Genomic DNA, 24,918 nt, shown 5'->3' with positions numbered 1-24,918 from the left:
GGTGGATCAGCCTTGAGGGGCTGAATGGCCTACTTCTGCTGTGTTCCTATATCCTGGTATAAAAAAAACTGTTATGCAAATGCTAACCTAACTTTAAAAATTCTTAATGGAGCTTTGGTGGTGATAAAGAATGCATTTTTCAGCATGATGCTTTCAACTAATATACTTAGCATCATTTCCTGTGCCTTTCAGCTTTTCTTCAGTTCAGGTGTACTGGTGTCTTTAAGCCTCTCTGGGCCACATCTGGAGAAAGCCATGATCGACAGGACCTTAGTGGGGAGGTTCATCTCTGACACCATCTATGATGGTAATTGTATCCACATGAAAATCAATGTCTAAAATAACAGTGACAGTTGAAAAATGATGTGACAACAGATTTACTAATTAGTTTCACTCGGGACTTGTAAAAGCAGCAAGTAACTGCATGTATTGTCATAGTTACAACCTTTCAGTTGTAAATTATAAATATACTTTTGTATAGAAAGCTTTCCAGACCTTATTTTCAACATGTATTATATCAATTTTGAAAAGTTTCACCTTGCTTCCACAAAGCTCCTCGCGGTTACATTAACAAAGGCAGATTGTGGAACATTAAAGGTCTTTAAATCCAGTTTTTGTATACTGTAAACACAAATTTACTACTTTTGCACTTAGTTCCTTGTATTACATACAATATTCAAAAAAGGCCATTTAAAATCAGATTAATAGGAACTGCTTTTGGAGAAACTTATTTAAAATGTCTAAGGCTATTTTGATTGTTTTCTAATAAACTATTTAAATGTGTTTCTACAATTGCACACTCAAAGCAGTGCTTAATTAAAACAAAGTATACCTTAAATAGGGAAAGGTTTGCAAGAAAAAAAAATAAGCTTTAGACGTGAAGAACAGATTTTTTCCCAATTATTTTAAATCTGTTTCTTTGAGTCACTGACCCTGCTCCTGTTGTTAAGTTTCTTTTTATTTGCCTTTCAAAACCCCTTACAATTTTGAATGGTTCTATTGAATTTCTCCTTAAATTACTCTGCCTTAAGGAGAGCAATCTCAGCTTCTCTAGTCTCTTCATGTCATTGAAGGCCCTCATCTTTCTCATTAGCATTTTTGTGTCTTGCATGTTTCAAAAGGTTTGCTTTTTAACCTCTGGTTTTGTCAAAGGATTTATGTGGTGTAACACTATGGCATCTGGCTCAAGTACAAGGCATTGTGCCATTTTTAATCAACAATTGATGAAATATAATGAACAGTGTTCTCCCAATGAAAGAGAGTATAATATCAACTCAAAAAATGTTTGTATTTCTCCTTTTGAGCAAATGTGTACTGTGTCACTTTGCAAATCTCAACGGCACAGATTTAGTTGTGGACAATATTTTTGTAGTCGCTGGTCTGGAGTAAAGTTGAGTAAGGTGCTTCTCTGATGTTTTTTTTTCTAGAGCTTGATTAATAATCGTGATGTTTACAGTTCAGTATACTAAACTGCAGTGGTGTTAATATGATGGTAGATATCAGATATTTATTTGCCAAGAAGTGGAGAAGACAAGCTTCTTCTGGCATTGCATTCATCACAAGTGGAGCTAAAATAAGTTGCCAATTCACTGGTCCCCATTTTTCACAACTGCCAAAAGAATAATTCTTGTCCCCAGTATTATTTTAAAATACTGCCAGGTAATATAAATTTCAAGAAGGGCAAAGGCTATATTACCAGGAAATTGACAGTCAGTTTCTAAGGTCAATAAAGTTATTAACACATATCGGGAATCAAATTTTAGAGGAGTCAGACTGTTAAAATGCACAGGTATAGAAAATTAATGGATCTTATTGTTTAAATCTTTTTTGCTTGTTTAGCTGTACTTGCAGACAATTTTATGATCGTAACTTTTCTGGAGTCCAGCAAACTTTGCTTTGTTCAATTAACAAAGAAACAGAATTCTCCAGATGTTGAGAGAAGAATTGAAAAGCTATCCTCTTCTGATCTTAAGGTATGCAGTTATTTTAGAGATTTTTGTCTATTTTGACCTCATTAATTTTATCCTCTATGCACTATCAGACTGAATGTGCACTGGTCAAAATCGCTGGGCAAGTGTCCTGCCGTGGCATTATACTCCTCAAAGCACTAAGAATTGTTTGTTGTTTCCTCATTTGAACCTAGCTTTATCACATTGCACAAGCAGAGACAATCTGCAATGTAGCTTTCATTTAACATCACTGGTGGGAAAACGTCTAGAAATGATAATTCAGGACAAAATTAATAGTCACTTGGACAAGTGCAAGTTAACTAAGAAAACTTAGTATGGTTCTGTTAAGGGCTCATCCTGTTCAACTAATGGTGGAGTTTTTAGGCAAGCCAATAGAAACATTTGATAAAGACACTGTTGCTGATGTTGTATAAGGCAATTGGCCTGAAAGTGTTAACTCAAACTTTGGAACAGCTCTGCCCACTGATATATGAATGACTGTCTTTGTCTTTGTCTTTGTCTTTGTCAGTGGGAAGTACTAGTCAATTCTAGTTTATTGTTAGTTATCAGTTATTTCTGAGTACAACAGCACTGGCAGCAGAGCAACATTTTCCTTAAGCCTCAATCAGCCCAAATCAGACAAAAAGTATTTAAAAAGTGTTTCAATGAAGAATTAAATGGAGTTTCAATAAAGCTAGGAAGGAACAGATCACTGTCAATATCCAGGAAAGAAACAGTCAATGTTATGTTCCTCATAAATCCTAGAAGGGAAGGTAGTAAAACAAAATTATGTGTCATTATTCTGGGCTGAAGCAGCAGAAAGGCAGAAACTGGTCAGATTCAGTGAAACCAAGCACTATTTTGATCCAAATGACTTTTATTTTTATTGCCAACATCATCTTCAAAAAGGATCATTATTTAAAATTTCTTTTTGGTGAAAAATAATGGAGAGATAGTATAAAATGACAGATACTATTCTAAAGGGTGTGCAGGAGTAGAAAGACCTGACTGCACAGAAGTCGTTAAAAGGTGGCAGGGCAGGTAGAAAGAGCTGTTAATAAAGTATATTCTAGGCTTCATAAATAATGTTGGCTAGGGAGAAATTATACCTACTCATAACTGGATCGAGGACCAGAGTGCACAATTTTAAAGTGTTTTACAGAATAAGCAAATGTGAGGTGAGTAAAAAATGTTTTCACACAGCAAATAGTTAGGAATGCACCATATGGAAATGTGGTTGAGGCAAGTTCAGTTGAGGCATTCATGGGGGCATTGATGATTTACTTGGAAATAATGTGCATAGTTACAGTGAATAGGAAAGAGATTGGCACTAAGTTAAAATGCTGAGAGAGCCAGTGCTGATATGGTGGGCTGAATGTCCTCCTGCACCGAATCTGTGATTCTGTAAAGGGATAATGGTAAACTTGATATACTATCATTGTATTGTGGGTAAACAAATGGGAGAAATTTCTTGGGGCAGATGGATAATGTTGGCTTGAAAGGGTCAACTCCAAAGCTTTGGAATTGCTCTGCCTACTGACACATAAATAACAGTCCATTTGAGGCACTAATTAGTTCTAGTTTATGGTTAGTTACTGCACAGTGTACTGCTATGTAGCATAGACCTAGATACTACCTCTCAGGAGAAAACCATGTCTCTTACTTAGTGTTAATGTAGTTAGAAAGTTCCAAGTAACCTGTTAACTTACTATTATGTAATAAATTACTTCTTGTTACTCAAGCATATGCCATTTCTGAGTTATTGGTGGCTAATCCTTCACCACTTCATACCAGTAAACCTCATGGACTAGTATTACAAGAAAGGTCATTGGAAAATAAGGATCTGAGCACAACTAGATGCCAACTGGAGGTATCTCTTAGACAGATGTGATGGACATGGATTTTCAGGTATTATTTGATAAATGCTGCACAATAAGCCTGTGTGTAAAGTAAGAGCTTATGGAATAAAAGGGTCAGCAACAACATGGATATGAGACTACCTGACATAATGGGAAATAGAGAGTAGTGGTAAAGGGATGTTTTTGGACTGGATGAAGCTTTATAGCAGAGTTTCTAGGGTCTTTGATCAGACCTTTGCTCTTCCTGATACATTAATGACTTAGACCTTTCAAAATTTGCAGATTACATGAAGCTTGGAAGCATTGTGAGCTCTGAGTTGGGTAATGTAGAACTTCAGAAGTGCATACAGAGGCTAATGGAAAATGCTAGGATAGCTGGACCCAATGCTAGGGGGATAAACACATGGGCAAGTGGGTTAGAAGGGAAAAAGCAGCAAAGGGTGTGGGGACGAAGAAGAAAGTAAAACTAGAGAGGAACTGCACCACCACCTCCTTGAGCAACTGCAGATGGTCAACAAATGGGCTGGCTAGTGATACCCACATCCCGGGAATGAATTAAAACAAACTGAAAAGGTGGTTGGCAAGGGGCTTAGAGGAGGAAGAGAAGAAAGCAGAAAGGAACTTGTGTGCTATGGAAGACAATATAAGATTTGAGTTTTGTGCTCCGTTAATGCCCAAGATTCCGATTCATACTACATCTATTGTGCTGGTCACTGCCTGCTAGCAATCACAAAAGGCCTTCAAAAGACTCAATTCTGCTTTGAAATTGTTCATAGTCCTTTTGAAGGCAAACACAACATTTGCTTCATGTGGCCACTTACTGTTAAGTAGCTGGAACTGTTTAGATGCTCTCTTCATCCTCTGTCAGCAGTCCTTAAAAGTCAAAATCTTATTGAAAGTATTAAAATTAGGCTAAGGGGAGAGGTTCCTGTGGGGACAATGCTTTTTACAAATCAGCTAGTAGCAAATCCTGCTGTGTCCAGCTATATGCCTGAAAATTTACACCAGTTTTAAAGACATATATTGGCTGACTTAAATCCTTTGACCTCTTTTTTTAGAAATTAACTTTCTACAAAAAATGCTATTAACAACCTCTATGCAGGACTTAATCTTCAGTAATGTGAAAAACAACAGAATAACTTCAAACTTTTAAAGACAATTTTTGTCACGGAACTATTTGTTATTGAATGATTTAGAATTTAAAAATAACTGCATAAAAGTGTTGAGAAAGCAGCTACTGATTTACCTATCGGTCTAAACCTCAATCTCCCTTATTGTTAAAGCAGTCAATGAGAAAGGAGATAAGAGTGAAAACAACTGTAGTAAAACAAACACATATAGCAAAGCAAGTGCTGATTGAAGACGTGATGAAAGTACGCAGCTTCAATAAATATTTGAGCAAAACTATTTAAAATATATCTGCTTTTCATTAGGAGCAGAACACTGGGATGTCACAAATAGCTGGCTGATGTAAGTTAATACAGAGAAGTGTGAAGTGATTATTGTTTTTTAGGAAGAAAATTAAGAGATAATATAAAACAAAGGGCACAATTGAAACTTGGAGAAGAGAAGATTGGGAGGAAAATTGATAGAGTCTTTCAAAATTTGTGGTATCTGAACAAGCCAGATGGGATAAATGTTTCACCAAACTGGTGGGAGATCAAGAATAAGAGGTCCATTTCAAGGTATTTGTCAGAAGAGGCAGTGTTGGCATGAGAAGATTTTTTCTTCTCACAGCAAGTGGTTTGGATCTGGAATAGATTGCCTGATTGGTGTAGGCTGGTCAATTTAGACATTCAAGAGGTCTTGGATTATTATCTGAAAAGGAAGAATGTACAGGGTTACAAGGGGAAGATTGAAGAATGACACTAGCTACTGCAAGCTGATATTAATTTGGGTGTCATAGGACCCAACTGTGTTCTTGCAGCTGACATTGTGGTGTGGGCAGTCCAATATCAGTGCAGTACAGGGTGTATGGTGAGGCATTTAAAGGTTGGTAGAGTGCCTCCAGGTGCCTGATCGCTGGATGCAGTCTCTGATTTGACGCAAAGTAGATGAGTTTAACAATCACACATACAACCAAGGAGACCTGTAGTTCCTTGCTCATGGATTCCATCAAGATAATCAAAGTATTAATGGACAATGGAAATTCCCCTGAATAATTCTAAGTACTTCACAAATGAAGATGATTGCATATTTGATGAACCCTGGATAACATTAATGCTTCATTTCATGGCTTGGATTAGAAGTTTTAGAAAAAAAAAGACTTTTTTTCTCCTTCTTTCAAAGACGTTGACATTTTCTTGCAGCTAGAATCCCAAGAGCGCCATTGTTCCCGGTACCTGTCAGAGTACCATTTCTTGGGGTGAGCCATTTTACTGGTTGTTTATAAGCTATGGCCACAGTGAGGGAAGTGTAATGGGATTACCTACTACCATATGGATTCAGTGTTTGGAAACTAGTCATTCTTTCTGGCTTAATCAAATGGTGTCCAGGCCACGAAGGCTGTGGTGGTTGTAAGCTACTGTACGGACTGTGGGAGTGGGAGGGTGGGCTGTTCTCCAGAACATGAAAACAAGGATGACTGGGGGCTGCTGCAAAGACTAGAGCAGTGGACAACCAGAAGGAGAGGGCAATGCCTATGCAAAACATTCAAAGATTTGAATGAGGAGACTCTTTCAAAAATATGAAATAAAGCCCAAGCTAGCAGAAAGTTTAGGTCCAGTAAAATCCAGGATGGTCAGTCATGCTGATTTTTTGGGATGCCTTCCCCGATTCAAAGGCAATTAGGCAGCTAAAAAGGTGTCATTGGGGCACCAGTCCTTTAAAGAAAAAGCTCCTACCTCTAAGACCTGCTAGCCAATCAGAGGATTGGTAGATCTTCAATCCCAGAGCACCACCAGGAGCAGTAGCTACCACAGTAGAATTACAGGCGGTTCCCCTCATTATTTGTAGTTCTTTTGTCACCTTTTTTTTTAAGAAATAAAACCCATTTATTTTAAATTGATTTTCTTAAACTAGCAGAAAGATAAATTGTGCATCTTTAAGTAATGCTGAGAAACATTTATATTAATACTGAGGAATCATAAGACTACAAAATGTAAGATCAGAAGAAGGCCATTCAGCCCATCCAGTCTGCTCCATCAGTCATTGAAATCTGTCTGATCTGGTAATTCTCAAATCTGTTTTCCTGCCTTTTCCCAGTAACCCTCACTGTCCTTACTAATTAAAAATCTGCCTGTCTCAGCCTTGATTATACTTAATTACTCAGTCTCCACAGCCCTCTGCAGTGAATGATATATTTATATACCCCATGCCAGTTTGCCTATGGCTCAGGTAGTAATCCAGAGATTATTACCTTGTAAATTCTGCATTTTAATTTGGCTCTTAACTGTTCAAGTTCCTTCTGCAGAACCTCCTTTCTCCGTAGACAATATCTATGTTAAATTTCCATACATAGCAGAATCTCGCGGTTGGGATGCATCCCTGACACCCACTGTGGCGTAAGTTACGACAGGGCACAGCTGCAGCTGGCAGTGATGGTTCCAGCCTCCAGTAATGTTCCCTTGGGCACTATTATTGTGAGAGCGAGAAGTGACAATGAAATTGTATTAAAAGCAGTATTTATTCTGTTAGATCGATTTATGATCCAGTCTGGGGAGCCAGCTGGCTCACTTCACTGTGGATCAGATTGGTGCCAACAGCAGGAGTTGAATCCCCATTCTAGCTGAGGTGGATTTGTGACTAGCCCCCACCCATGGCGGAAGTTGTGGCACTGTGGATCAGAGCTATCTTTGGGCAGAGAACTAAAAAGTAGTATTATTATTTTATTATTTAATAATTAGGGTATTGTTGTATTTAACATTGAAATGATGTGTCTATAATGTGTTACAAGTGTTCTTGTAATCCCAGAGAATTGTTTTATCAAGCTGAATTTTCCCATTTTTTTTGACAGTGTCTTTTTGAATGAGATTCCTGGTGCCCGGTGGCTGGTCCTCCATGGAACCCAAATGATTGCACCAGGGTGAAAATCAGTCTGGTTCTACAACAAACTGGGAATCTGTCCTGCCAGATTAGCAATCATTCAGTGACAAACTATTTATTAACACTTGTGTGACCAATGTCTCAAAGGACGTCTTTTAAAATTTGCTTTCCAAATCCTTTATTGTGGAGATGTGATTTATTTATTTATTTGATTTATTTGTCACAAAATAGAGTGGGAAATGTTGAATAGTGTTGCCACTCTCCGGCGCCATCTTCAAATACAGAAAAATAAACCAAAACATAGAACATAAAGGCAGAGAAATAAGAAATAAAGAAAAAGTGTTCAACTTTATAGGCCTTCTTGTTAAGTATGCTGCCATAAGCCATGGACCTGCTGGCCAGGCATGAGTCCCTTTCACTGCGCAGCCACCACTGAAATGAAAGTCACCTCTCTTCAGCCCCATCTCCCATCCACCAACAAGATAGTCATTGTTGTAGAGATATACAGCACGGAAACAGACCCTTTGGCCCAATTTGTCCATACCAACCAGATACCTTAAATAAATCTAGTCTCATTTTCCAGCATTTGGTCCCTATCTAACTAAAGCCTTCCCATTCATGTACCCACCCAGATGCCTTTTAAATGTTGTAATTGTACTCGTCTCCCCCACTTCCTCTGGCAGCTCATTCTGTACATGCACCACCCTCTGCGTGGAAAAAGTTGTCCCTTAAGTCCTTTTAAATCTTTATTCTCTTACCTTAAACCTGTGCCCTTTAGTTTTGGACTCCCCTACCCTGGGGTAAATACCTTGGCTATTCACCCTATCCACGCTCCTCATGATTTTATGAACTTCTATAAGGCCACCCCTCAGCATCCGACACTCCAGGGGAAAAAAGCCCCAGCCTATTCAGCCTCTTCCTATAGCTAAAACCCACCCACTCTGGCAACATCCTTGAAAATCTTTTCTGAATGCTTTCAAATTTCACAACATCTTCCCTGTAGCAGTGAGACCCAAATTGAACGCTGTGTTCCAAAAATGCATCCCTCCTATGTTCTCACACCTGCCTAGGGAGCAGCCACCTTGAATTCACAAAACACTGACAGGGCAGCAGCTAGTATATGTTGAGTTGTATAGTGTATAGTTTATTTTCAAAGCTCTTTTCTTGAGCAACTGTCAATACAGGGATATGAGAGAAAGGGATTGCATTCTACAAGTATGTACTACATGCCATAATTGCATGGGCGTCTGTAAAAATGAGCAGTTATGTTGTTTCGGATTAGTTGTCACTAACGGCCTCAGCAACTTGAATATACAAAAGGCCTTTAATGTTCCATGCCACTTCATAGGAGTGTCTTCAAAATTTGATACTGTGCCACAAAGGGAGTTAGTAGAAGACATAGTTTTAAAGAAGATCTTAAGGTGGAAAAACTGTTGGAGGATTGGGAAGATACTCCGGAGCATAGGGTTCAGGCAGCTGAGGGAACAGCCAACGATGGATTGAAAGATTCAAGTCTAACATCAGTGGTGGGGAAATTACTGGAAAAAAATTCCTGAAGGACGTAATTAATCTCACTTGGAGAGGCAAGGGTGATGGTTGAAGATTGTTTCTGTGACTTGTGTCCAGTGGTGTAATCACAGAGTACCGACTCTGTCTACACTTCACATTGCCTCAGGAAAACAGCCAACATAATCAAAGAGCCCTCTCACCTCGGGTATATTCTGTTCCATCCTCTTCCATTGAGCAGAAGATACAAAAGTTTGAAAACATGTACCAATCCCACTTATCAGACTTATGAACAGGCCTCTCATTTTGAGTTGATCTTTCTCTGCACCTTCTCTGTAGCTGTAACACTATATTCTGCACTCTGTTCTATTACCCTGATGCACTGATGTGAGATATGATTTGTCTGGTTAGCAAGCAATACAATACTTTTCACTGTATCTCGGAACATGTGACAATAATAAATTAAAACAAATCAAACCAAATCAAAATCTTTAACAATCTAGACATGAATGTAGGAGGTTTAATCAGTAAGTTTGCAAATGATGCAAAATTTGGTCATGTGGAAAATAGTGAGAAGGAAAGCTTTAAACTACAAGACATATAGATGTGCTGGCCAGATGGTCCGAACAGTGGCAAATCAAATTTAATTTTGGAAGATGAGTGGTGATGCATTTTGGGAGGGCTATCAAAGTGAGGGGGTACACGATGAATGGTGGAGCTCTAGGAAGTCCAGTGGATTGGAAGGACCTTGCTGTGTGTATGTCCATAAGTCCTTGAAGGCAACAGGATGGGTGGATAATGTAGTTAAGGAGGCATATCAGATATTTGCTTTTATTAGTCAAGGTACTAAATAGAAGAGCAAGGAAGTTATGATGAAGCTGCATATGACATTAGTTAGGCTCCAACTGAAGTACTGTGTGCAGTTTTGGTCACCACACTATAGGAAAGATATAATTACACGAAAGATGGTGTAGAAGAGATTCCCCTGGATGTTACCTGGGCTGGAGCGATGAAGAGAGACTAGATAGGCTGAGGTTGTTCTCCTTAGGACAGCAAAGGTTGAGGGGGGACCTGATTGAAGTGTACAGAATTATAGGAAGAAACCTTTCCCTTTAGTAGATGGATCAACAATTGGAGGCATAAATTTAAAGTAAAGAGCAGGAGGTTTAGAGGGATTTAAGGAAGAATTTTGTCAGAGGGTGGTGGATATCTGAAATTCACTGCCTGAAAGGCTGCTAGAAGCAGTGACCATCACAACATTTCAGAAATATTTCAATGAACAGTATATAATTGGAAGAAATTGATGCTCAGCCAATGCTGGATGTTGAACGAACAGCATGATGGACCTGAAGCAATCTAATGGTGGAGAGAGGTTTTTTTTAAAATCAGTTCCTGGGACACAAGTTGCCAGCTGTAGAAATTACTTACATTTGCTCATATTGTGTAATAAAAGACAGTTGTGATACTCTAGCCCTTTAGGAATTTAAATATGGATTAAAACTGTGTGTAACGTTTGGTTCAAGCTTTGCAAAACTAATTTGTCAAAGTTGTCTTGATATAATTACTTTTTGCATTTTTAATAATTAAATCTATATTTTTAAACTGTAGAATGTTAATGCATTATTGGACTTGACTAATTGGTAGTTTATGGAGATGCAATCATACTAATCCTTCCTGTATCTGATAGGTGGAAAGCACATTGAACATTTATTGTGTCGAGAAAATTCAAGCAATTGGGATAAAAATCTATGTAAGAAATGAACAGTAAAGTGGTTTAGATAACTAACCATATGAATTGAAAGCTTTGAAAAGTCTGGTTAGGTGGACAGCATCAAAAGTTTTTCTACAATTTGGAGCACCTTTTTTGACGTTCATTCAAGGGGTTTGAGAGCAATAATATTAGGACTACAAATAGAGAAGACCTCAGTTTAACTGCATAAACGCAGCAAAGGACTTTCAGCCTTAACCCTGCTATAATGGCCTGAGACAAGTAGTGAGATCACAATTTGGATGAGCGTGATTATTTGCTAACGACAATACATAAATGGAGCGGGTTCTTAACACTGTGCGCACTCTGGCATTATCGCATTACTGGGATCCTTTGTTGCTTCCCAGACAGGAATATAAAAGCAATCTATCCCATAGTGAAACTGGCTCCAGAAGCATTTCCCTGATAAGGGGAACCCCTGCCCTTCATGAGTGCCTGGTCCAGTGAGCTTAGCTGTATGGCTAATCCTCAGAAAATGGTTTGATTATTGCTGACCAGAAATAGCAAAATTGTATTTCTTCTTGCTATCAAACTCTATTAATTCCTTAGGTGGGTTACAGCACAATTTCTCATATGACATGTAGATGATACAATTTTTGTATTTTAATAATGTTGTGCTGACAACCTTTTTTTTTAAACAGAGGTACAGGAGAAAAACTGAAAATTATAATTTTAAATGTACTGCTAAATTCTGACACTATATTGTAACATCAGAACACTTGCCAATTCAGTACAGCCACCATATGCTTCCCAACAATGGAGATTTAAGTTTTTTTTTTAATACATTATTCCATCCTGTTTTTTTAAATCTGGGATCTTCTTCTTGAGTTTCTGCCTAAGTACAGGGCCAACCCACAGTGCTGCAATCACTAGCAGTAGGGCAAGATGGGGTTAGGAAATCCACCCCAGTTGGAAAGGGTTTCAAACCCCATGCTGTATTGGCATTAATCTGATCCAGTCAATTGCCAGTCAACTGAGCCAACTAGAGCCCCTGAAGATTCCCAAGTTGCTGTGGCAACATACACCTTGATGTGCCATTTCTAGCTGAGAGCTATGGGCAGAGAGGCTTCACTTTCTTTCTATCACATGGCAGAGGAGGAATCCTTCCCCGTTACTGCCTGCGCTGGGTGGGAAGGATTTACAGGTTGATACTGAGCCAGTTTGGCGGTGTTATGAAAACACCTTCCTCAGCCATCAATTCCTGGAGTGGGACTTGAACCTGGATCTTCTGCCTCAGAGGCAGGAACACTACCAACCTAATCACAAGACCCAGCTCCTGGGTTAGATAATCAGTAAATTAAGATTAATTATATTGAAGCAAAGTGAAATCAGGAACCATTTTATTATGCAGAATATTTCAGTATAAATCCAGTGGTTTTAACATGTCAGTTTTGTTTCTTTATAGATTTCTTACATCAGTTTACCAGGCCCTACAGGACGGAGAGTAGAACGCTGCTTAGCCATTAATTATATACAGGATATGGTGATCTGCTGGTGGAAAACGGTTCATGGAGATGCCTGGCCTTGGTCTCCAATATCTAGTGAATGTGACAGAGCTAATGTGGTGTTGTTGAGCTGCACAAATGGCCGACTTGAGGTAAAATATTTCATTACCCAAATTTACAGTGAATTGAACATAATTTATATTATGTGATCTTTCTTTCCCCTTTTATACTGGGTCGATTATACTATTTGTTCAGGCCTTTTATGCAGGGTACATAGGGAAATTTCCTAATTATTTTCTTTATTTTGTTCCCTACTTTAGTTGCCTGTCAGGTGCACATTCCTTTTCTAAGCTGATATACATTTGGCCAACTTTATGTTGGGGCCCTCATTCTAACCAGGGCTAATCTCTCTATTTGCAATGTGCATCATTAGGAACTGAGCTAGGCAGATATGAATCTGCTTCCATTCCTAACTCAGGACTTTATAATCATTTAATTCTGTTTTTTATTATACATGGAAGAAATAGCAAGTAAAGTTCTGTTTGCAACTCAGATGCATGTAGAATCTTCTTAAAATATGACATGGATTTATTGTTCACCTCTAATTAAAGGGATGTTTGTGATTTTGTGTGCCACATTGTGAAAACTAACTACTTTGGTTATCACACCCTGAAGTAAATCAATTCTCAATTTTTCTCCAGAGAAGCAAAGACTTCAATCATAGCAATCTGACTTGTATGTTTCTTTTGTTCATTTTCAGATTGCAAGTTAAGCCAATTTTCTCCTCAGTGTTCTGTTTGAAGCTATTATTTGCTTTAGTTTATGATTTTCATGGACCTTCTTGCAGTGGCCATGCAAAGGATCTATACAATTGAAACACACAAGCTATTTCTTAAACATTGTACTTTAACGTGCTTCACTTTATTGCAAGTTTTTTTTTAAGAGATAGCATTAATTGTAATTACTCCATTGAAAGAATATAAATCAATAATATTCTCCTTTACTTGAATCAGCATGATTCAGAACCAGTGACATCCCAGTGTTCTGCTCCTAATGTAGAGTAGATATATTTTAAATAGTTTTGCTCCGATATTTATTGAAGCTGTATACTTTAATCATGTCTTCAATCAGGACTTGTTTTGTTATATACATTTGTTTAGCCCGAGTAGTTTTCAGTCTTATCTCCTTTCTCATTACTTCATCTCCCTTATTGTTAAAGAAGGCAAATTTCAAGTTTAGACTGATAGGTAAATCAGTAGCTGCTTTCTCAACATTTTTATGTAGTTACATTTAAATACTAAATCACTCCATAATAAACAGTTCTGTGAAAAAAAGTGGCTTTAAAAAGTTGAAGTTATTCTGTTGTTTGTCACACTACCAAAGATTAAGTCTTGCTTAGAGATTGTTTTTGGTTTTTTTGTAGAAGGTTAATTTCTAAAAGAGGTCAAAGGATTTATATCAACCAATAGATGTTTTTAAAACTGGTGTAAATTTTCAGGCATATAGCTGAATACAGCAGGATCTGCTACTAGCTGATTTGTAAAAAACATTGTCCCCACAGGAACCTCTCCCCTTAGCCTAATTTTAATACTTTCAATAAGATTTTGGCTTTTAAGGACTGCTGACAGAGGATGAAGAGAGCATCTAGACAGTTCCAGCTACTTAGTAGGAAGTGGCCACATGAAGCAAATGTTGTTGTGTTTGTCTTCAAAAGGACTATGCACAGTTTCAAAGCAGAATTGAGTCTTTTGAAGGCCTTTTGTGATTACTAGCAGACAGTGACCAGCACATTAAATGTAGTATGAATCGGAATCTTGGGCATTAAAGAAGCACAAAACTCAAATCTTGTATTGTCTTCCATTACAATACAAGTTCCTCTCTCCTTTCTTTGCTTTCTCCTCTCAGTGCCTCGCCAACCATCTTTCAGTTTGTTTTTATTCTTTCACGGATGTGGGTGTCGCTGGTCAGCCCATTTGTTGACCATCTCTAGTTGCTCTTCAGAATGTGGTGATGTAGTTCCTCTCTTTTGCTTTCTTCATCTTTCCCACACTCTTGCTGCTATTCTAACCACCTTGCCCACATGGACCCAGTTATCCTAGCATTTTCTCACCTGTGATGTCTCCGCACAGCCACTAATTCAAATAAAAGTTTAAAATCACTTTACTATGCATCTTGCTGAATACGGGATCAATTCAGACAGTACGGAAGATGCCCTTCAGCCCATCAGGTCTGCTCCAAAAACTATTCCAAATGTACACTAGTCCCACTTTCCAGCACTTTGCCCAAAGTTAAGACATTTCAAGTTCTCATCCAAGTATATTTTTAAAGTTTGTCAGTTATCCCTAGCTAACCATCATTAGCTAACCTGCCTAACCTGCAGATCCTTGGACACTATGGGGCAATTTTTAGCATGGCCAATCCACCTAAACTGCACATCTTTGGATAATGTGAGCAAACTGGTGCACCTGGACGATACCCATGCAGACAGGGGGAGAACATGCAAACTCCACATTGGCTGTTGCCCAATGCTGGAATCAAACCCGTGTCCGTGTTGCTGTGAGACAGCAGTGCTAACCACTGTGCCACCGTGTCGCCATGAGCTTCCTGGTCTCCTGCCATCATTGAGTATTCCCTTGTCTTATTCCTTCTTCCAGAGTTCATTACCTCACATTTATCAAGGTTAAATTCCATCTGCCACTGATCAGCCAATCTGGCCAATACATTTATATTCTCCTGTAACCGAAGACTTTCTTCCTCATTGTCAAGTACCTGGTGAATCTTTGTGTCATCCACAAACTTACTTATCATACCCACCCATAACCTACCCCACCCTCCCCATCCCCATTTTCTTCTATATCATTTATATATACACCTCACAAACAATAAGGACCCAGCACTGATCTCAGTGGTATGCCACTGGACACTGGCCTCCATTCACAGAAACAACCTTCTACCACCACCCTCTGTCTCCTGTTACTAAGCTAATTTTGGATCCAACTTGCCAAGTTTCCCTGGAAACCATGTGCTTTTACCTTCTTTATCAGACTCCCATGTGAGACTTTGTCATTGCTTTGCTGAAATCCATATAAACTACATCAACTGCGCTACCCTTATCTACACACCTGGCCCCTTCCTTAAAAAATTTTTACGCATGACCTCCTTCTGACAAAGTCATGCTGACTATCCCTGATCAAGCCTTGCCTCTCCAAGTGGAGACTAACTATCTCCTTCAGAATTTTCTCCAACTGTATCCCTGATGTGAGACTCACTGATCACTAATTCCCTGTCAGAAGTCATACGACACCAGCTTATAGTCCAACAGGTTTATTTGGAATCACAGTGCAGGGCTGGATGAACACAGCAGGCCAAGCAGCATCATAGGAGCAGAGAGGCTGACGTTTCGGGCCTAGACCCTTCACCAGAATGCTGCTTGGCCTGCTGTGTTCATCCAGCCCTGCACCTTGTTGTCTCGGATTCTCCAGCATCTGCAGTTCCTACTATCTCTTATTTGGAATCACACAAGCTTTCGGAGCACAGTCCAGGTGCTGTGCTCTGAAAGCTTGTGTAATCCCAAATAAACCTGTTAGACTATAAACTGGTGTCGTATAACTTCTGATTTTGTCCACCCCAGTCCAACACCAGCACCTCCACATCTTGGCTCTAATCCTTTGGTGTATCTCTACCACCCTTCTTGTACAGTGGAATTACATTAGCTGTCCACTAGTTCTCTGGCACCTTTCCTGAGAGCCCCCACAATTTCCTCCCTTATCCCCCACAACAATCCGTGATATTACTCATCTGGACTTGGGGGTTTGTCCACTTTAAAGCTGCTAACACCTCCAATACCTCCTCACTCCCTATGTGAAACTGCTCAAGAACCTCACAGTCCCTCTTCCCGAATTCTGTACCTCCGTCCTCCTCCAAAGTGAAGAGAGAAAAGAAGTACCCTTTCAGCAGGCTGTACACTAAAGACCCCTAGCAAAAATTCTCAACCTTGAGGTGATATCATGCTTAAATTGAAGGCCAGCCAATGATGATGACCTCCTGGATCAGGACCTGCTACCTGCTTTAGAAGCAAGATGCACTTTGCTATTGCCTCTCAAAATCTCCACAGCTCTTAATACGTTCGCTAATGGCTCCTCTGCTACAGAGGACATCATTTGAATCTCTCAGTCTGCAGTACCTAAATGAACTAACTAGGTTACCAATACCCAGGGCTGATCTCTACATTAACTTCACATTGACTATAATAGTCAACAAGAAAACAGAGATTTATGTCAGTGACTGCCTTGCCCTGCATCCAGGAGGAAGGCGTAGCATGTTTTAGTTTATAAATGAAAATTGATGCTGCTTTGAATGGGATTAAGAATAGTGGGATTTGGACTTTAAGTTTCATAAGATGTTTAAAGGCAACACCTCAAGAAGATAAAGATATGAGGAAAATGTTAGGTATTATGGCAGGAAGCATAAAATATAGGAATCATGATGTAATATTAAATGTACACAACATTGTTTAGACTACAGTTGGAGAAATGTGTCCAGTTTTGGACTCCACACAATAAGAAAAATGTTGAGGCAATAAAAATGGTTCAGGATAGATTCACTTAAACGCTGTCTGGTATGAACAAGCATAAAAACAGAGAAAATATTTTAAAATTGGACTATTTTAATTAGAACAGGAAATTATGTAATGATTTGGTGAAGGTGTTTAACAATATTAAAGTATGAAACAGACTTTTCCCAGGAATCAAGGATTCTGGAATGAGGAAATATAACCGTAATATCCAGTGTCAGAGGTATAGCACATAGCACTGAGGTTTGTAAAACTCTGGAGTGTATTACCAAAGCTAGTAATTAAAGAAAAGACCATGGGAAAAACTTTATCTTTGGTCAGGGTGTGGATGAGAGGGGAGGCCGAGTGATAACAGACTATCTGCTTGACATACGTCTTAATGGATAGGAAGGTTGGAACAGTTTATCATAGTGTCATCAGTTACTGCATGTTTTAAGTTGCCTTTAAAAATAATTAGCTAAGTTTCTCTTGCAAATAGCTGGGAAAGATTTGACAGGCTGAACGGCCTTGTACTGTTCTGGTACCAACCTTTGATTCTGTGATACTACGATGGTAGGTTTGTCCTATTTTAACATTTAAGAATAGATTAAATAAATGGATAAAGAAAGAGGCAGTAAAGAGCTATGAGAAAATCTGAAGGACATAGTAATTAAAGCCACGTTTGGAAGACAGACAGCAGTGTGGACTGGAGGGGATACACAGCCTGTATCTGTGATTAATTTCCATTTAATCTTAGTCATATAAGTTAGCTGACAGCTTACATTATATTAAACATGTCATGAATGTCATCTTTGAGGTGTTTCTAAATGTACGCTGATCTGTAAGAACCAAAGTAAATCGAGAGAGGCAGACATTATCTTCATCCAAGTAACTGAATTCCCAAAGGGCAGGATACAGTCACCCCACTAACTTCATCATTAATTCTCAAACTATCCAGACAATAAATGGTTTTCATAGATCCAGTGCAATTGGCCCAATGATTTTCACTGTTTCATTAGCAATCTGTCCCCAGTTTGAGCTGATGCTTAACTGATGTGCAGGACAAAGTGGGTGAATCTGGTGGAGGAAGCGTCTGTCTGGACATATGTGCCAAGTTGCTTGACAACACGTGAGGCACAAAGGGAATGTTTATTTCAGGAAGGTGCTTTCTGACTTAAGATGTAACATCAGGCCTTTTGAGTCTTGAGCATTTTCTGTAGAAAGAAAAAGCTCTGTATGTGGCCAATTCCATTAACAGCCTGAATCTGACAGCTGCCCTCCAATCTTGCCATTGAGTTTGCTTCTAAGTTGCAGAACCTTCTCTTCTTGTCTATTGAGAGATGTGAAGCAACAATTCCTTCATGTTGGAATGTTTGTATGTCTCTTCCTTGCAAAGAACACAAAGATCGAGGCATGCCATAAAATAATTTAACACATCTTTGGCTGAACTATAGGATGATATTCCAGTGCAAGGAGACTATATCAGCTGCAGGCAATGGAGTTGTCTCTTCACCTTGTACTGACTTTTACAGAAAATGTGAATGTGAAATGATACAACTGGAGATGAATTCATGGAAGAGGTGGGATGAAGGGGGGAGATCTAGTGCTTGCTATACGTCGTTCTTTCTTTCTTTTGTCATATGCTCCTGGATGTGGTGAGAGGAGTAATGCTTTCAGCAGTATTCAATCCACCTAGTGCAAAATAGCTCTTTTTTTGATTGTTAACACTGTTTCTACTTCAACAATGCCACAAACCTCCACACTCCCTATCAAATGACTCCCTGGCTACCAGAACCATTTTCTTCTTGCTACTATCCCTACCAGCATTATTTCTGAGCTTCTGACAATCTGTCAACTTTGTTAGTTGCAAGTCTCACCTCACCCACTTTCCCAATGACATTGCTCTTTTTATTATTGCTTTTCAAACCTTCAGTTGCAGCTGTTATGCATGCACATGTAGGTATGCAGCTGCTACAACCTTTTAATTGCTGCTACAAATTTGATTTCCTTCTCTCCTAGCAGTGCAGACTCTGCAGAGTAGGATGCTCACTGAAAAGCCGCCTTACATTTCACATTACACCCTTCTTGAAAATGTGATTGGATGCCAGTGGAATAACTGGCCAGTTGGAAATTCTACCACATGATTGTTCTGGTGAAATTAGGAAAATCCAGCCATTGGTGTCTGAACATTTTTAAGTATTACACATTATTTTACAAACACAAGTGCTATATTTTCCAATAAGTTGTCTTCTGATTTCTAAATCTATAAGTAGGGATAATGTAGCAGCAACTGTTCAGCACGATACTAACTATTCATTGTATTTAATTTGTGTACTGTTTCTCTTCCTTTTCAGATTTTAAGCTTCATCCGCACAGAAGGTGATCCACTTGATGCTGGTTTCAGTATTAATCAGCCCTATCAGGTCCATACAGTAGAATGCTTTGTCGGCCAAGACAAAGAGCCAATGGCAGACAGCTGCATCTATGAGTGTGCTCGGAATAAATTACAGCGCATGGCAGTCATTAGCATCCCATTGAGATCCAAAGCCATTTGCTGCAGCAGAAATATTATAGAAGACAAGCTTGTTTTAGGTTGTGAGGATTCTTCACTAATTTTATATGATGCTCATCGCAGGGTAACTTTACTAGCTCAAGCTGATCTGATGCCTTCTTTGATAGCTTGGCATCCTGATGGTGCATTAATTATGGTGAGCAGCTATCAAGGTGAAGTTCAGTGTTATGACATGGCACTGTCACCAGTTAAGATGCAGTTGTTAGCAGAGGACGTAAAACCTGTGACCAAACTTCAACTCAGCCAACACTTTGCTATAACAAGTAGATTGGCACAGATTCAATGGACAGTTTCCCAGGTCATTCCTTCAAGTAGCGACAGCCTCGATTTACATGATCGCATGTTTCTGAGATTTGATAAAGGGCCTGTTGGAGTACTTTGTTTGAAACTAGGTAAGCTCTCTGCTACTTTTCAGGATATTTGTACAGTCCTTTGTAATGTTTTATTATAAAGTGCATAAGTAGTTTATAAAGTTCTTTAGTTTATTTTAATTCATTTGTTTAAATGTCAAATCTGTGACCTATATCATATCCTCAATTAACTGGCATCTTCACTTTCACATTGTGTACAAGTATATTTCACAATGTGCTTGGTTTCACAGTCAATGGCAAAGTAATAACAATCACAGCTAACCTTGTGGAAAGCTGCCCACAATGATTTAGGGACCTTGGGTGTCCAATTCTTCTCTCCTGCTGTTAGTTTGAATCTGGCACTGGGTTAAAAGGGGTCTCCAGACATCATTAATAGTAATGTCAACCAGCAGAGTAAGAAGCTAATTAAATAGAAGTATTCTCATAGACAGGAATCCAGAAAGTTTTTTTTTGCTTTCAATTTATGTTTTCAAATAGTGAAATAAATGCTTATAATCGGATTAAGATGAAATTGATATGTTAGAAACAAAAGGCCCTTTTTAAAAATCATAATGATGATATCTAACATCCCTCAAATATAAAGTTAGTGTTTCAGGGACGGTAAGAGTATTTAGTAGTAAATTTGAAGTCTGTACATGATTAAAATCTCATTAAACATGATTCAAAAAACTATGCATTTTTCAAAGGTTTTTGCAGCCAGACAAAATCAAAGTGTGGTGTTTTTAGTGTTTGCTTACTGTGGAGGACATCATAGCGTACATCCTGGGCAAGGTTACAATCACTGACAGCAACTTCCAGTTTTCCATTTTCCAAGTTCTGCAGACTCCAGAAGTTTCTGTTTCAATGTTATTATCATCTGAAAATGTAGGCCATTGTTGAATACGTATTTTTAATAACCTGCAAAAAGAATTAAATGTTTATTTTAGTCAGTTGTAATATGGTATATATGGAAAGAAATTAAAGCAGTTTGATAAGCGTGTAAAACGTCCAATTCATAATGTCATGATTTGGACTGGATTGTCAATTATTCAATAAGCTAGTCAAATTTATGAAGACTTGACTATGGATTTCCCTGAAAGCTGTATGCCACAGCAATGATTAGGTACAGTGTGTTTCAAAATGAAAGAATAATCTACTTATTTAGTTAACCACAAAGTTAGATATTTCTCTCCAATTTTTTTTAAGTTTAAGTTACGTTTTGTAGTGATTATAATGAGGTCAGTCAGGTGGACCTCATAGAATATGAGTTCCCTGATTGGGGTTGTTAACCTGGTCCAAACAAGGAGCCCTGTGTGACAGATTATAAACAGCAATGTCAAACATCCTGGCACTCTGACAGTTGGCTCTGAGGGAGCTGGATCAGTGTCAAGGACTTCCTACATGTAAATAAAGGATGGTTTGGTGATGGGATACCAGCCTCTGTGGAGTTATTACAGGTTTCTCCTATATGATTCAAACATGGTCTGCAACCAGAAAGAGGTCATTTGGTGCATGATATTCATGCTGACTGTGCTCAGGCAATGAACAACTCCAGGGAGTTGGGAGGTCACACATCCCTGCTTATTTCTTCGGACAGGAACAATGTCAGTTGTGAGATTGGATTGGTCATTGAGGGATATTGAAACAACATGGAGTATGTTATTAGAATTATTTGCTCCAGTGGTGGATAAATATTGGTAAAAGCTTTTAGGATGAGTGGCCTGTTTAAGTATTGCAATACCATGCTCAGTATAAGAATTTATTCTGAGAAAGTTCTGAGGAAAGGTCACCGGACCCGAAATGTTAACTTTTTTTTCTTCGTAGATGCTGCCAGACCTGCTGAGCTTTTCCAGCAATTTTGTTTTTGTATAAGAATTTATTACTCTGGCATTTGGACTGCTAAAGTACAAATTCTTACAAGTACTTTCCTGTATACTCTGGTAGAGCCATGAGATTTCACATGCAAACATTCAGTTGAATTGATTTACAGAGTTAATGCTTGAATCCCTTGGATGCAGTGATATGACACCCTCAACCGTAGGAAGCAAACCAACTGGAGTGCAGCTCTCATAGGGCAGAACTGAGCAGGGTTAGGAACAAGCAAATAATGAGCCTATCTAAAAGCATTCCATATTGGGGCCACCCAATTATAATGTTAAAAGTACTTTTAATAGCTCTAGAATTAACAAGTAGTTTTCTGCACACACATCATGATGTCACAAAATTGGTGAACACTGTCAGATTTTGTACTACCAGTATGATTTGATCCTGAAAATTCAAAGTGAGCAGGGAAGCAATTCACTCCAAGCCCAGTTACTCATGCTACAAAACTTTACTGTTTTTCATTACTTATTTTAAACGTTAACTTTTCATCACAGTATTCCCTTTTTACCTTGCCAAAGGCTGTTGTGGGCAGCTGCATTGTGTTCTGAAGCACTCCATTAATTACAGTTGCCTGTTTGATCCATTTCGAGATGCTGCCCATTAGAAAAATGATAAATTACCTGGTTACCTGTGAGGCATACTGCTTTCTCTTGGAACCCGCAAAGCTCTCTCGCTGTCTCTTGTGGTTTGACTCATGCCTGCTTCCCAGAAATCTTCAGATTTTACTTCATATTGCAAGCACATTTCATTTTACTTTTATTGCCAGCAGGCTGAGAGGGGGGATTTGGAGCTCTAGCTGCTAATTGCCAGCTTGTACTTTTAATTGGACTGCTTCCCTAAGCACTGTTCTTAAATCAATTAGGCAATGAGTTGTCTGTCCCTTCATTCTCCTGTGTAGGTCATTTGGAATCTCACCACCCGCAAGAGGTCAAGCACCCAGATGGAGAAGTATTGACATCTACAATTAATGTCTCACTTCTACTGATTCCTGGTGTCCAATTGTCTTAAACATTCCAAAGAAGTAATGACAGCTTTCTTTTTGCCTGCCCCCCCAATAACATTGCCTTGTTACAAGTCACAAGACCACAAGTGCCAGTGAATCCTGCTCTTCCTCCATCATTACAAGATTACACAATGTGCTGATTAGTCACTCCTTGTTACTAAGATCAAATGATTGCTCAGCATCAATCAACTCCTAAATAATTAACCCCTTTTGTTCATGACCTAGTTGTCAAGAGATTAGTGACTGACATGATTGCCTGGTCCTGTAGTATTTAATTTGGTTCTTTACCTCAAATTAGCATCACACCTTTATAACGCACCAAGTTTGTGCTGTAACTTTTCTTATGTCGGATGTACATTTTCTCCCCGTGACAGGCGCCGTATTGAGAGGAAAGCTGAGACCGACTGAACTCATCTATCAGTATATTCGTTATGAGCAAATCGATGAGGCTATTAATATCTTGTGTGGCATGAATTGGAACACTGTGGGCTCACAGTGCTACACTTCCCTCATTGCCCTTGTAGATCACCTCCTTAAACAGAAGCTTTCACCAGAAAGAGAAGGTAAGATATGTACAAAATCTTACTTTAGCTATAGTATTCTCCAGTTGTTTAAATCTGTTGTCATCCTTTTTGCATGCCATAAGGCTTTAATAGCTACTGAACAGAAATCTTTTAATTATTAAAGCAGAGGGTTGAAACTCATTCATGCCTATAGATTCATTTGACGTGAGCTCAGCTACAACAAAGTCAAAACCAGCAACAACCTAACTAAACCAAACTGCCTGAATCATTGTAGGGCACTGCTGCCACAATTTTCCAGACCTCAGCGTGCCCTATCAGACTCCACAATAGAGCACTGTGCACCTGTCTCTCATAGGTCATCACACACGCATCTTGTTGACACTCAGTTGCATGTATTATAACTGGTTGCTGTGCTCAATGCCTCTCCCTGCTTTCCTGACCTTGTAAACCTCACTCCCCGACATATCTTACAAGGTGGTTGAAACCATCTATGCTTCATCTCACTTACCCACTCCAAGATAACCTACTGTCCATCCTCAGTGTTGGAACCTAGTATGGAGCAATGTTCCTGAGCAAGATCTCCCAGAAAACATGCTTTGGATCAAGGAATAGGAAACACAGGAAGTCCCTAACAAGTACTTTGTGACAAAACACTGTCTGGCAAATGGCAGGTTTTGAACTCCCATGACGAGAGTGAGCCTTGCTAAATAGGATCAAGACAAGCCCCGGCTCCTGCTCAGCCAACTTCCACCAGTGGGGCTTCAGGATAAACTCTCTATGGACTTGTAGAGGGACCGACAATTCTGCACATTACCAAGGAATGTCCCCTCTACAAACAAAATCACAAACCAATCACCTCAAGCTCAGCAAATGAGGAGGATATCACCTGGCCTTGAGAATTTACATTTGCTAAATAAATAACCTACATCAATAACAAGAGACAACAAGGTGCAGGGCTGGATGAACACAGCAGGCCAAGCAGCATCATAGGAGCAGAAAGGCTGACATTTCGGGCCTAGACTCTTCATCAATAACAAGTTGTTTTTATGGATATTTTCTTTATTAACCTGACAAAGATGTTATTATACACCTCTGGACCAGACGGGACTTGAACCTGGACTTTCTGACTCAGAAGTACGGACACTAGCACCAAGAGCCCTCCAACTTGGGACGGCATGGTGGCTCAGTGGTTAGCACTGCTGCCTCACAGTACCAGGGACCCGGGTTCGATTCCACCCTTGGGCGATTGTCTGTGAGGAGTTTGCACATTCTTCCTGTGTCTGCGTGGATTTCTGCTGGGTGTTCCAGTTTCCTCCCACAATCCAAAGATGTGCAGGCTAGGTGGTTTGACCATGCTAAATTGCCCATACTGTTCAGGAATATGTAAATTAGGTGTGTTAGCCATGGGAAATGCAGGGTTACAGGGAAAAGGTAGGGGGATGGGTCTGGGTGGGATGCTCTTCAGAGGGTTGGTGTGGACTTTTGGGCTGAAGGGCTTGTTTCCACAGTGCAGGGATTCTAT

General features: G+C 39.2%; 1 protein-coding gene across 1 annotated transcript; it reads left to right on the top strand.

Annotated features, from left to right (window-relative positions):
- Nucleotides 1-194: 194 nt before the first annotated feature.
- On the top strand, nucleotides 195-23,444 carry LOC109925087 (WD repeat-containing and planar cell polarity effector protein fritz homolog; the record flags this gene model as incomplete). The annotated part of the gene is made up of 5 exons (XM_048592593.1): nucleotides 195-307; nucleotides 1,840-1,973; nucleotides 12,472-12,663; nucleotides 19,418-20,027; nucleotides 23,247-23,444. Coding segments are annotated over exons 1-5 (1,186 nt in total), but the record flags the coding sequence as incomplete, so codon positions are not given.
- Between the last annotated feature and the right edge of the window lie 1,474 nt (nucleotides 23,445-24,918).

The sequence above is a fragment of the Rhincodon typus genome, unplaced genomic scaffold (genome assembly GCF_021869965.1).
Source record: "Rhincodon typus isolate 14 unplaced genomic scaffold, sRhiTyp1.1 hic_rhity00001510, whole genome shotgun sequence".
NCBI classification, from domain to species: domain Eukaryota; kingdom Metazoa; phylum Chordata; class Chondrichthyes; order Orectolobiformes; family Rhincodontidae; genus Rhincodon; species Rhincodon typus.
The sequence above is the reverse complement of the archived record's forward strand: the minus strand, read 5'-3'. Positions and strand labels throughout refer to the sequence as shown.